We start from the raw sequence: 13030 nt of genomic DNA, 5'->3' as shown, positions 1-13030 counted from the left end.
CGTGCAGCATTACTCACCATGTTTTTTAAGAGCTTGGAGGCTTCTTCAATGTTCTCTCTCAGGAGGCTCCCGTAAACCAGATCCAGGCCTATTTGGGTTAGCTCCTCTAGATTCTGGGCAGGGTTGCGAGACATTCGAAAAAAGGTCTGCGCCTCTGGTAGCTGGTTGTTTGAAATGGCGTCAGCAACCGTTTGCTGAAAAGGCAAGGACACGCTTGAGATGCAAGTACTGGCTTCTGGGGATCCCTTACAGAGCAGGTAAGGAGTTGGGCACCAGCTAGTAGAGATCCGCAGGGAAAGGACCCCATGCTCTGGATTGTCTGCATATGACCCTTAGCAAGAATGGGGACGGGGGTGCATCACCAAGGCATTGGCACATCCACCCCACTTTCCTGTCACTGTTCCTGGTGAAAGGGGAGGCAGATGGGTACTCCTGTCCCTATGTGGTGTGGCCTCATTTATCAGTAGACAAATAAATAAAAAGGTGAGAGGTTCAAGCAAAGGGAGCTGTGCTCAGCAAAGTGCTTTACTCTATCGTTACCTCACATAAAAATGGGTGCACAGGAGAGCTCCTAAACAGGCTGACATTCTTGGAGCTAGGGCAGAAATGAGGAAAAGGGGTGCTGCTCCTTGAAACAATAAGGCAAGCCCCTTTTCACTGCAACAGGAGGGGGAAGCCTGTAGTGCTGGCTTGCTCCTGTTCACATTGATAGCACTTCCAAATGCTTAACTCTTGCTGGATTGTCCCTTAAATGAAGGCTGTGATTGTTTATTTTTGTCAGAATGAAATCATTTACAAGTTGACCTAAAGCCTTTAGCGATATTTAATCAACCACACCCCAGAAGTTTACACTAATGCTCTGTTTACCTCTGTGGGGAGCTTATCCCATATCTGACTTTGTTTTATTTGGGGCACGTCGTCTTCAAGATCATAGGGTACACCGAGGGTGCTGGATGGCTGCTGAGGGAACTTTATCATAAATGTCCTAAGTTTAGTGATGTAGTTGGTTAAAACATCCACACATCTGTCCAGATTTTCATCCAGTTCTATGAAGAAAAACAAGGAGACAACTAATGAACCTACCAGACGCGTCTCCTTTTTGTGTCAAATCTGAGGCAGGCAGAAAGGGGAGGCAGGATGGATGACCAGCAATACCAAGTGTAATCCTATCTACGCTAATACATCCACATACATCCCCCTATCCCAGTGGTTTTCAAAATCTCCTGGAGAGTTTGAGCCACTGTAAGTGCTTGCGGGGGCGCGGGGGGGGGAAGGCAGCAGGGGTGGGTGGAAGGCAGCGGCGTGATCCCCAGGATCGCGCCACTCAGGGGGCTGCAGGGACTTGGGTGCACTTACCCAAGCCTCCTGCAGCTTCCCCAGGGTGCGGGGAGCCTGGTGCGAACCTTTGGCAGGGCTCCCCGCAGCAGTGAAAGTGAAAGCAGAGCGATCGCGCCCCGCCTCCGCTTGCGCGATCGCTCCGCTTTCACTTTCACTGCTGCGGGGAGCCCTGCCAAAAGTTCGCACCAGGCTCCCTGCACCGTGGGGAAGCTGCAGGAGGCTTGGGTAAGTGCACCCAAGCCCCTGCAGCCCCCTGAGCAGTGCAATCCTGGGGATCGCGCTGCTGCCTCCCTCCCTGCCTCCAGGCTGCCCCTGCCCCTTAAGGGGGCAGAGGCCAGGCCCACAGGCTGGGGCATTGCAACGCCCCAGTTTGAAAAGCCCTGCCCTATCCTATTTTGCTTACGTGGATGCAACACTACAGCTACTGGGAGCCAGTGTAGAGGGCAGAGTGTTGGACTGGGGGAAAGCTGGTGATTTGGGACAAGCAATTCTCTTGATGTCTACCCTACTGTAGAGGTTTGTTGCCTGGTAGAATGTGAAAAAACTATGTAGAGTCATGGGAGGAAGAGGATGGACAATAAAGCCTAAACGCAAACATACAGGGAATTGAAATGAACACAGAGAATCTTACCCTCCACGTGGATGAAGATGTCATGGAGTTCTTTGTTCAGGAAAGACAAGGTGAGGTTCAGCAGCTGCTCAGAGAAGTGTTTGCTGTGTGCTTCCAAATCGTTTTCTCGGATTGCCAAGCAAAGCAAGTCCAAGGCTGGCCTCAGCTCCTCCACGCCTGCAAAAGAGAATGTCAGCACGCAAGAGGATTGCTTCAACAGCAAAAGAAAACCAGTTACAGAAACAAAGGCACCACATTCACAACTTGTCCCTTTGGGGAGAAGGGCGGGATACAAATAAAGTTTATTATTAAGTTTATTATTATTATTATTGTCCCTCACAACCCACCACGAGCAACCTTTCCTGAGCAAGATCAACTGCACGTCCTCTGCACCTTGTACAGCAACCCCTTGGTTTGATGTGGTTTGTCTGACACTGAGCTTGGAGCAAGTTGTGCTCGCAGCATCTATTCTTCAAGCTCACTTTGCTTGGAAAAGGTCTGGACCTGAGTGGCGGCCATCCAACCGTCAGACCATTTTACTTACCCTTCAAGTAAAGATCTGACATGACACTTGCAGGTTGATCCCGTAGATAGTAAGTGGAGGAAAGACTGAAAAGATTCTCCTTGTTTTTTAAAAAGAAGTCCACAGTGTCCAACTGACGGTTCTCTAAACCAGCCTAACAAACATAAAAGTGGCAATTAAAAATGCACCTTCATCAAAGAGGATGTTAATTTTTCAATAGCAGTTTGCAGTTCCTGAGGCAATACAATAACAGAGGCACTAGTGATGGCTAGAGAAATAGCTCCAAGCCTTTGCAGTACATTTCTGCAGAAGCCTATCCTGGCACAGTGTCCAGAAGTTCCACATCCCAATTTTACACCAGCTGCAGGCAGCGGGCAGTGCAGCTTTCTCAATGCAGCTTCACAAGTGGGGAAGTCAGCCCCACTGGGCTCTCTGCCTGTGACAATTCTGTGTGCCATTGCGCAAGAGGTACTTCTGACATCTTTGTACACACAGTCCCACCCATACTATAGAGGCAACTAGGTCTCATCATACTGCTACAAACAATAAACCAAATGTCCTAAACTGGTTAAAAGGCAGACACTACGGAGCGGGGGAAGTTACGCCTTCCCTCCGAATAGTAAAAGATTTTAAGCTCTGACTTTGGAGCTCAGGAGACAGAACAAGAGACCCAGCCCTAAACCTTTGCTTGCAGAACAGAAAGCTCATTCTCTAGAGCTGAGGTAAGCCAGAGGCAGACAGTAAAAAAAAGACCACTGGAACTGCAGGTTTACACCATTCGTAGGGAAGCAGGACAGAATCACAAGCCCCACATTTTTCATTTACCTCTAAGGCATGTATGGGAATGGAACATCTTCCCCATCCATTGAGCTGACAAAGAGTATCTACAGTGCCAGCACTCCCGTGAATTATCAGTCTATTCAAAAATTCTTCTTGAGTCAAGCCAAACAGGACCAAGGAGAGACCAGGCTCTAAAATTTACAAGGAAAAGGAGAGGTTACTCAAGTAACTGTCATGCTTTGCAGTCAGCATTGCGATGCTTTATGAGATGTGCTGCAATTTTTGTTTTCAAAATGAGATGTTTTCAGTGGTGCAACATGGGGACTAAGCGTTCTTCTGGCATAAGAGGTTTCTCAAGTGCAGGCTTCAGTGACAACCAAAGACGCTCACCTGAAAAGATGAGACAAAGTTGCTCCTCTCTACTACAGTTCACAAAAAAGGAGTTTTTGCCTACACAAGAGTATGTCACATCTTGGGTTGCCAAATCCCACAAAGCAAGAACCAGTCCTTCAGTTTCACTTGAGATTGTGAACAGTGCACTAAAACCTGTCACAGATTTACAGTCCAGCTTCACACATACTTCCGTTCCTCCTAAATGTATGCTATTCCATCGTCTCTCTTCTTTGCTTGCATTTTTACAATCTTTCCCTCCTGAGTCTGAAAAGAGACACACAGCACCATCCAGAAGGGAGCTCTCTGAAGCGTCCTGTCGCTCATAATCATCGTGCTCGGGATTCAGAAGAGACTGATACCAGGGTGGGTAAGCTGCAGTCACCAAAGCTGGAGAATAAAGTGTTTTTGTTGCGTCATCCAATGAAGACAAGTGGGCCTTCCAGGACCTGCACGAAAAACAAAACATACCAGTATTTTAATCAGTGATGATTCACAGTTCTATGAAGTGAACATGTAAGAAATATTACTTAAAACATTTGAAGATGTTGCACTGAGTCAAGGTAGACCACATACCCTGGTTGTGACTAGTTCACGGCAGCTCTCTGAAGGTCTCGGGCAGAAGTTTTTCCCAGTCCTGTTGTTGAGATTCTGCCTCCCTAACCACCCCCGGTATCTAAACTGAAGCTGCCAGAGATGTGAACCTGGACCTCCTAGATACAAAGTACATGCTCCACCATAGAGCAGCACCTTCTCTCTATGTGAACTAAGCAGAAGCAACCAGAAGTTATATGTAAATGAAAGAGCATCAATAGGAACTGGCTATTAAAACTCTCACAATGGATTCCTGGTAGTTTCTCTTTGAAACCGCCTGGGCATGTGAATGTCTCCATCAGGAAAGGAAGCTAGTTGTGGCACCTCTTCCTCTGGCAAGCAGGGTTGAGCACTCAGCTCCATCTCCCAACCTGCAATGTATGTGGTAGGCGGCATCAGCTTTGTTCACAGACCTGTCTGTCCGGAACGCATGCTTCACCCGTCTCATGCTGCAGCTAGAATTCCTGAGGTCATCCTCATCTATCCCCTCCAGCCGTTCCACACGAAGATGGCCCACATTTCTCTTACATAATAAGTGGTCTGGATATTCTCTGCAGTCAAAGTGAAACATTTCCATCATCAGCAGGTTACTTTCTTTTAAGGCCATACGAACGCTTAGACCCGAAACTGCTCTAACAGCAGGATTTCTGTGGTACATGCCCACAGAAAAAATTGACATTTCACACAAACAACAAATTCTGATACCAGCACCACAGAATATCCTTGAAACACAAAAGCAGCACTTAGGGTCCAATTCTATCCAACTTTCCGGTGCCAGTGCAGCTGCAGTGAAGCCCTGAGACAAGGGAACCTTGTGAAGGCCTCCTTAACTACCATCCCACCACAGGATGCAGCACACGCCCCATTAGTGTGGCTACACCAATGCTGGGAAGTTGGATAGGATTTGGCCCTTAGTGCCCTATTTTGCACCACAATGCAGTACAGCTGCTTTAGACAAAGCACTTCTCCACTGCCAAATATTGGGACAGGAACGGCCAGAACTCTCACAGGAGGCTGCCAAACAAGACAGTCGTGCTTGGTCAGAATTCATCCAGGTTCCCTGGCAGAGTGCCAAGTGCGGATCTTGAGAAATGACCACTGTATGGCTGGTGACAGAAAACATGCCACAGGCATGCCAAAAGGGTCTGCTGGGCATCAGAAGCCCAGGCAGCAGAATCTCATGAGTCCAGTCTTGGCACTAAGAAGCCAAATGAGGTCCCACTTCACTTTTTTTTTTTTTGGAAGAACCGACATTTGCCTGCCCAGTGTCCCCTTTTGGAACATGGGCAGCCCACCTACTTGAAGTATAAGTTGAGATCAATAGCCATGGCACAACTGCAGCAGTTGGTGATCACAGTAGTGCTGAGATCATGAGAGACAGTTAATGATCTGAATGGAGGCAGGACATCTAGGTTCTTCTCCTCTTGTCCCTCTGCTTGGTAGAGAGACATGTCAACATGGGCTAGATGCACACCATCCCTGGCATCAAAAATATCTTTGCAACTGTGTCAAAGAACATCACTGGTCAAGCCACAGCAAGAAAATACATCACCCTCCCCACAGCACATTTATATCATGCCTTTTCCAACAAAGTCACCACAAGGTGGTTTACAAAAGAGATCAAGCACAAAATTTTACAAAAAAAATAAAACATCTAAAAATGTTGAATACAATAATAATTACGTATAGCAGATAAAATTCAATTAGCCTTTTCATCCCACCATGCTCCAAGGCAAAGAGCAACTGTACTGCGACTTCCTCTCCACCTCAGTCTCTGTGACTCACCTGGCCCCATCTGAGAAAAGAGAGAGCTTGTGGGTCCTCCTGGGCAGCGTGCACCTCACACCCACCAGCCAGAGGCTGAGCATGTCATGCTTTTTAAAACCAAATTACAATTCTGTTTACTTGTAAATAAGTCCCACCGAGTTCAACGGAGCTTACGCCCAAGGAAGTATGCTTTGGATCAAGCCTTAAATGAGGACTGAAATACCAGCTTAAAGAGATTTACATTTGATCTTGAAAATATCTGTTTCGTTAGGAGCTCCCTCTTCCCCACCTCCTCAAGCAGTCAGTCTTTTTTACCCCCACTAAGGACTACATCTACATTTAAAAGGATACATATCCACCCAGACTTGTCTAACAAGAAAAGAATGCCTCGGCAAAAGGCAACATCCACTATTCTTTCCAAAGTTGCTGGTGGCAGATCAAGAAGAAAGCCATTGTTTCCATTTTCCTCCACTTCTCCTCCAAGAAAAGCCAGGTGTGCAATGATGCAGTGGTTGAGCAGCACCAAAGCTCTGCCATTTTTAAATGACAGCAGCCTCAATGAAGTGACTGAAGATAAACCTGCAGAATTCAGCAGAAGGGATCCTTGCATATTCTCAAGAGCAACAGCAACATGTGCAGTGAAACAATGGCAGCCAAGTACTATATCTCTCCCCCTCCCCCATATCCACAGGTCCCAACCTAGAGGAGCACTAGAAAGCTAACAGGAAGAGGAGTCTAGCATTCTCAGGCTGTGTTCTTTCTCTGTCTAGGGAAAAATGTGGAAGTGAGCTTTCCAGCATGCTGCTAGCATACTTCCATTACTGTTATTTTAAAAACAGCAAAATCGCATTCCCTCATTGAAATTTATTGTATGGAGATTGTCATGTTTTCACCATATACTCCAAATGCTATGGAGTCTGCCATGTTCTTGACAGGTTCCTGCATTCATGAGGCAGAAGTGAGGCAAGAATGGTGATGGCCATCTTTTCTAGCTCTGAGTTTGCTTAGAGAAAATCTAGCATGGTTAACACACTAGTACCCAAAAAAAGAATGCAACCCAAGCGCACTGGAAACAAAAAAACCCAGCTCTCTAGCACTAGGACCTAAAAAAAGAACATAGCCTCACCGTCTGCTCCCTCTCCTATCTACTTCTTGTTAGCACTCTCACTGTCATCTCCTCTAGTGTTCCTTGACCAGCTATAAGTCTAAGTTCTTGTTGTCTGCTTCCTTTTCCAAAGTGTTCTAAAGGAAAAGGTAAAAAAGCTGCCTTTTGCAAAGCGTTTGCAAATGAAGAGAGATGAGTTAGGAGTGTTACAAAGGGGACATCAGAGCAGGGTTCACTATTATCTACAGTTTTGGGTATCTGCAGTAGCTGCAGGAACATACCCCCACAGTTATGGGGGACGTCTGTACTCACAAAGACAAACAGGCTGCTCACCCTCATTTCACAAAGGGCATAAGCCACAGTCCATGAAGAGTGTCTGAAATGGCCCCACCAACCTTGCACAACTAGCACCTCTTATCCCCAAGGTGTATCCCTGTAACACAACAGCTGCTACGTACAAACCTGTACAATGTTTTCTATGCTTTCCCAGTTGCTGCAGAAGGCTGCCCCTAAATAAGACAATGCTTTAAGCGTTTGAAAGGAACATCTACCCACCAATACCTTTTGACAGGAGCAGCTTCTGCAGGCTCTCTTCACTGCAGCTGTGCAAAGGCGTCGCCAGGCAGTTCCCCACCTCCAGAGTGACTTCATATACGCAAAGTTCATGGGTCTTGCTGAGAGCCAGCAATCTGAGGCTGTCTGCAGAGGAGCCGTTTTCTTCCACGCTCTCCCACAGGAAACTAGGAAAAGAGACTCAGTCTGCCCGGCCCCTTCCACACTTCCACGCACAGCGAGGCCCTCCAGATGCTTCTCAACACCCTTCGCACACTCAGGAACAGCGTCAGGCGCAGCAAGAAGAGCCAGACACCAGGCCAGCAGAGCCTGCACGCCCTGCAAGCGCACCCCGCCCGGGAGCGAGTCCTGCATCCAGCCAGGCGCGCCCTTCGGAACCAGAACCACCGCAATTCTGACCGCAGCTCTCCGCGAGAAGCACCTCGGGCGGGGGGAGCAGCCGAGGCAGATCCTCCCGCGAGAGCCCTCTGACGGCGCCGACACTGGGCAGCCCTGCGCCGAGCACCTCACGCGGGACGGAGGCTCTGCCTCGCCTGCTCCCAGGGACCCCACTCTGTCCGAAGGGCCCGATCCTGTCCCACCTCCCTCCGCCTCCCCTCCGCGGCGGCGGCACCTTCCCCCACCCCACGGCACACTCACTCCCGCCAGACGCCCGGCGGGCGGGCGCCGGAGCCGTCCCGGCTCTCCTCAGAGGCGACCAGGCCCGTCAGGCGCAGCTCCCCGCCGGCGGCCACCGTTCCCAGGACCTCCCGGCCGCGGCTGAGCCTGGCCTGGGCGACGTCCCCCGGCGGGAGCCGGGCGGGCGAGAGCAGCACTCGCAGAGGCGCCGCCATCCTCCTCAGGGGCTCCGTCGCCGGCCGCCGCCACCACCACGGAGCGGAAGTCCCGCCCGCAGGGAGCCTCTCCGGTGCACTACACTTCCCAGAAGGCCTCAGCAGGAGTTCGGCATGCCGGGAAGAGTGCTCTCCTGGTTGCCCACGTGCCTGCCGGGAGTTGTAGTCCCAAATCGCGGGGGCGGGTGCTGTGCCGTCCTTCGCAGACAGCCGGAAGTGGGCGCGGCCTAGCCGATGGAGGGTGGCGGGCGGGGCTGGGATGCTGCCGCTTGCGCTTCTGTGGAGGGTGCTGGGGTGGCGGCGGCGCTCCCCCGGCGAGGGGGGCCATGAGGCGGCGGCCGAGCGGCGCAGCGGCACGGACAGGCCCGTCGCTATGGAGACGGAGCGCGCGCTCGAGGTCTACGGTCAGTGACGCCTCGCGGGGGCGCGCATGCCGGAGGGCGGGGCTTCTATCTTTCTTGGCCCAGTGTGTAGTTAGTCTGTGGAACTCCCTGCCACAAAGATGTGGGGTGGTGCCTGGCCTGGACGCCTCTGAAGGTGGGCTGGACCGGTGGCGTAGCTGGAAGGGGGGCGACGCACCCAGTCTGGCAGGGGGCCCCAGCAGGGCGGGCAGGTGGCCCCTCCCTTCAGAGCCATTCCCCATACAGCTCCGTTTTGCTCCCCCTGCCTGGAATGGCTGTGAAGGGAGGGGCCGCCTGCCCACCCCACTGGGGCCCCCTGCCAGACTGAGTGCTCCGCTCTCTCCAACTACACTACCGAGCATGCGGCCCTTGTCCTTGCGCGCCCTGGGCACTTCGGCCACTGCAGGCCTCAGCCTGATCCAGTTCTGCCTCTCCGTGCAGACATCATCCGGACGATCCGCGACCCAGAGAAGCCGCGCACGCTGGAGGAGCTGGAGGTGGTGACCGAGAGCGGCGTGGAGGTGCTGGAGGCTGGCGAAGAGGAGTTCCTGGTCATCATCCGCTTCACCCCCACCGTGCCGCACTGCTCCCTGGCCACACTGATCGGTGAGAGAGGGAGGGCCTCGGCACCGCCTCACAAGAGACTCACAAGAGGCCGGTTGCGCCATGGGAGAGTCCTTTCCTTAGCCCAGCACAAGGCCTACTGGAGACAGTCTGGGGAAGCCCCAGCCCTTCCGCTGGCAAGGCTGTCCGAGCAGCTCAAGCAGGGGGCAGTCACAACCTGGAGGGGGGCTGCCATGCTCACTCACTTACACTTGATGTCTCTGTGAAGGGCTCAGGTCTCAGTCCAGAGCTAAACAGCAGGTGGCACACGCGAGGGCCACAGCCCTCTCCTCTTTGGGGCTGCAGAGCTGTCAAAGTGCAGTTCGTCAACAGGCTCTCTGTGGGCAGTGGCAGCACACTGGCATCTGTGCCTCCTGAGAAATGCGGGCTTACTTGGATGTATCTCAAGAGAGCCCGGTCATGGGCACTGTTGAGATGGCTTTGGCAAATTCTCTGCTTCTGTCACCTGGCAGATCTGAAGGACATAAGTGTCCGAAACAAGAGAACAAGCTCACATGCTTGAGGCCAACAGCTTCTCCTTGGGCTTGTTTTCCGGCACTGCTCTGCTAAAATGCAACTTTTGAAAATGGTCCCTGTTGAGTGTCACTCTGAGCCTTTGTCACAGGACAAAAAATAACTTTGAGAACCAAGACCAGTTTGGGAGACTGACCTGAAAATGCTTGTACCAAAGAGGGCAAAAGAAAAGGTTGTTGATGGGAGTTTTGTTCATGGAAAGAAAAGTAATCTGTTTTTCTTCAAAACTTAGGATTGTGTTTGAGGATCAAACTTCAGAGATGTTTGCCTTTTAAGCACAAGGTAGGCCATTTGTCTGTCTGACAACATACACTAATGTTGGCCGCTGGGAACACACACAGGGCACTTCCACCAAGACATCTTCTGCTCCCTCCACACCACTCACTATGATTTCTTAAGAAGAATGGTGCGTATTCCTGTAAAGCAGTGTGTGGCAAGTGCCCCGACTCATGGTCTCTGCCTACTTCCTGCTCGTACAGAGTGTGATCTTGAGAGAGAACCAAGAGCCCGGAGAAGGCGGGGGAGAGAGCTGTTGAGAGACAGCCGGGTTGGTATTGCTTTTAGGCAGGCCCTTACTTAACAGAGGCAAAAGGCTCCCTCAGAGTATCTGACCTGAGAACCAAACAGAAACATCCTGGACTAGGTTAAGAACATAAGAACAGCCCCACTGGATCAGGCCATAGGCCCATCTAGTCCAGCTTCCTGTATCTCACAGCGGCCCACCAAATGCCCCAGGGAGCATACCAGATAACAAGAGACCTCATCCTGGTGCCCTCCCTTATAAGGTTTGGGGCTTATTCTACAGAACAGAGTGACTTGGGAGACTTTCACTTTTGTAGTGGGGTGTCCAATTAGGCATTGCTAGAAGTGTTTGCAAACAGTGGGGTTTTTTACTTGGAAGTAAGCCCATCCTGTTCAGTAAGACCTAGGCTATAATCCTATTTTACTTACCAGAAACAAACCCCTCTAGGTATTGCATCCTGCACAGATTGATTCCTGCACTATAGGAACAGAACATTTCTAAGCAAAGGTTTTTCTCTCTCATCTAGTTGGAGATCTACATATCGGAGGGAGCACATTCCACTGAGGAGGACAGTAAGTGTGCTTTCAGCTTAGTTACACAGATCTTTACAAAGTGCTAGATCTTATAAGCATGATGCAAAAGACAGAAGAGGTGGGAAGGAAGGCAAGAGGGAAGGCCAGCAAATTCTCACTCCTGCTTTTTCATAAAGTGAAGGGCAGTGTGATAATGAGCAGGTGGAGTGGCTCTTGAGGAGATAGTTTAGGGAGAGCGGATCCAGACTGTTCTCGTCCTGGCTGCAAGTTGCTGCTTCAAGCAGCCTCTTGGCATTCATGCAGCGAAAGCTGAACAACGCTCAGAGCAAGTGGGGCCGTGTGTTTCTGTGGGGCTTGCAGAGAACGTTGCAGGTTCTCTGATCTTACAATGTGCAGGTTTGAAAGACGCATGTGTTCTAGAATTGCTTACAATTGAGAAAACAATGGGGAAAATTCACTTGGAGATTTAAATACATACACATTGATGTCTCTTCAGATGAGCAGAGAGTATTGTGTAGAAAAACCACAGCCACCCTTTCTGGTTTTCCTTCAGAGAGTCTAATTTGACCAAAGACAACTTTTTTTTGCTTAAACTGGCACTCTGTCCACAAGGGTGAGCATATGTTGGTGTATCTCAGTGGCCAGAAGACCAAGCTGTGGATCAGGACACCCCTGGTCTGAATCTTACCTTGGCCATGATTTCTCGCTAGGCGGCCTTAGGCAAGTTGTTCCTGCTCAGCTTCCGTCTTCCTCATCTGTGAAAGGGGGTACACTTCGTACACAAATGTTGGTATTTTGCACACATGCTTTCTGTTGAAGTCATTAGCCAAAGGCTGCTCAATTGTTTTTCCTGTGTGTTTGTAGTCAACAAGCAAATAAATGATAAGGAACGAGTAGCAGCCGCCATGGAGAACCCGACCTTGCGGGAGATTGTGGAGCAGTGCCTCCTGGAACCTGACTAGTGGAGGCGGCATCACGGAGCTGGGGTCACTCTAGCTTGTTTCATGTTCATGTCTTTGTACTCACAAGGAGGCCTTGCATTTTGTATGGGAGAATTCTTTTACCTCCTGCACATTTTTAAAAGAATCACTTTATAAAAATCCATTTAAATTCCAGAGAGGGTAATGAGCAGCATATAGATCAAGCTTGTATTGTAAGGGGTTGTGAAAAACCCCTTCATTGCCTCTGGTGAAAAGAGAGATTGTATAGAAATGAACTAGTTCTGCACTAGTTCTCTTGTCACCTCATGCAGATGCATTGTAATAAAATTTAAAGAAAACTGATGTGAAGTTTAATCTTTGCACTCTGCTCCGGTTTAATGTCTTTGAACAATTACATTGTGAAATATATTGATAAAATCCAGTTCTTAAAACTGTGAAGTATTAATAAAAACCAGTTGTTAAAATCAGAGTTGTCTTTAACGCTTCTCTGTAGGCTGAAGGAGACAAAAAAGAATCCATGAATCCTGACAGCAGGGCAAGTGCAGGCCTAAGTCTGCAGCCTTCTCCTGCTGACTCATTACCCCACTGCCTGATCGTGTGGCACCTGCCCTGCATGCAGAAGGTCCTTGAGGCTCACCATGCAAATTTCCCTTATATAATGTGGATACGGGGTCTCTAAAACAAAAACAGACTTTCCTCAATTTCTTTTCCAGCAGGACAAAATTTCTTATGCTGTGGTTGAGCCTGTCTTTAAATTTGGCAACCAAAGCAAAGGGACCTTCCATCTAAGTAGGAATGCACAGATTCCTGAAAGGGGCTGCCTCCTGGCCACGGCTGTTTCCTGCATTGCCTACAGAGGGCACTGCTGCACTCTCAGTCTTGCTGGGCCTGGCTCTTCCTGTCTCCGCTGGCTTTGTGTGCTTATCACCAACTAAACTTTTGTTGGCTCTTAACTACTGTATTTTAATTGCTGACAATGACT

At 49.9% G+C, this 13030-nt stretch overlaps 2 protein-coding genes across 2 annotated transcripts in view; one reads left to right on the top strand and one right to left on the bottom strand.

Annotated features, from left to right (window-relative positions):
* Nucleotides 1-8513, bottom strand: part of SPG11 (SPG11 vesicle trafficking associated, spatacsin) — a 29493-nt gene extending 20980 nt beyond the window's left edge. The window contains exons 1-11 of the mRNA XM_066634840.1: nucleotides 8320-8513; nucleotides 7669-7847; nucleotides 6354-6581; nucleotides 5535-5730; nucleotides 4649-4786; nucleotides 3642-4090; nucleotides 3297-3442; nucleotides 2493-2625; nucleotides 1970-2125; nucleotides 868-1046; nucleotides 18-194 (exon numbers count right to left, since the gene is read on the bottom strand). Of these exons, the coding sequence (XP_066490937.1) occupies nucleotides 18-194; nucleotides 868-1046; nucleotides 1970-2125; nucleotides 2493-2625; nucleotides 3297-3442; nucleotides 3642-4090; nucleotides 4649-4786; nucleotides 5535-5730; nucleotides 6354-6581; nucleotides 7669-7847; nucleotides 8320-8513 (2175 nt within the window). The remainder of the gene's footprint in view (nucleotides 1-17; nucleotides 195-867; nucleotides 1047-1969; nucleotides 2126-2492; nucleotides 2626-3296; nucleotides 3443-3641; nucleotides 4091-4648; nucleotides 4787-5534; nucleotides 5731-6353; nucleotides 6582-7668; nucleotides 7848-8319) is intronic.
* Nucleotides 8514-8686: 173 nt separating this feature from the next.
* CIAO2A (cytosolic iron-sulfur assembly component 2A) lies at nucleotides 8687-12515 on the top strand. Its single transcript, XM_066635803.1, has 5 exons — nucleotides 8687-8917; nucleotides 9356-9520; nucleotides 10284-10333; nucleotides 11101-11146; nucleotides 11972-12515. Exons 1-5 carry the CDS (start codon nucleotides 8773-8775, stop codon nucleotides 12067-12069), a joined length of 504 nt encoding a protein of 167 aa, XP_066491900.1. The 5' UTR covers nucleotides 8687-8772; the 3' UTR covers nucleotides 12070-12515.
* The last annotated feature ends 515 nt before the right edge of the window (nucleotides 12516-13030 follow it).

This window comes from Tiliqua scincoides, chromosome 8, assembly GCF_035046505.1.
Source record: "Tiliqua scincoides isolate rTilSci1 chromosome 8, rTilSci1.hap2, whole genome shotgun sequence".
NCBI lineage: Eukaryota > Metazoa > Chordata > Lepidosauria > Squamata > Scincidae > Tiliqua > Tiliqua scincoides.
The sequence above is the reverse complement of the archived record's forward strand: the minus strand, read 5'-3'. Positions and strand labels throughout refer to the sequence as shown.

Excerpts from the sequence above, each read along its gene's own strand:
- CIAO2A (XM_066635803.1), top strand. The coding sequence starts at position 8,773 with ATGCTGCCGCTTGCGCTTCTGTGGAGGGTGCTGGGGTGGCGGCGGCGC. Across the intron at positions 8,918-9,355 it reads GCGCGCGCTCGAGGTCTACG|ACATCATCCGGACGATCCGC; the intron begins GTCAGTGACGCC and ends CTCTCCGTGCAG. Across the intron at positions 9,521-10,283 it reads CTCCCTGGCCACACTGATCG|GATTGTGTTTGAGGATCAAA; the intron begins GTGAGAGAGGGA and ends TTCAAAACTTAG.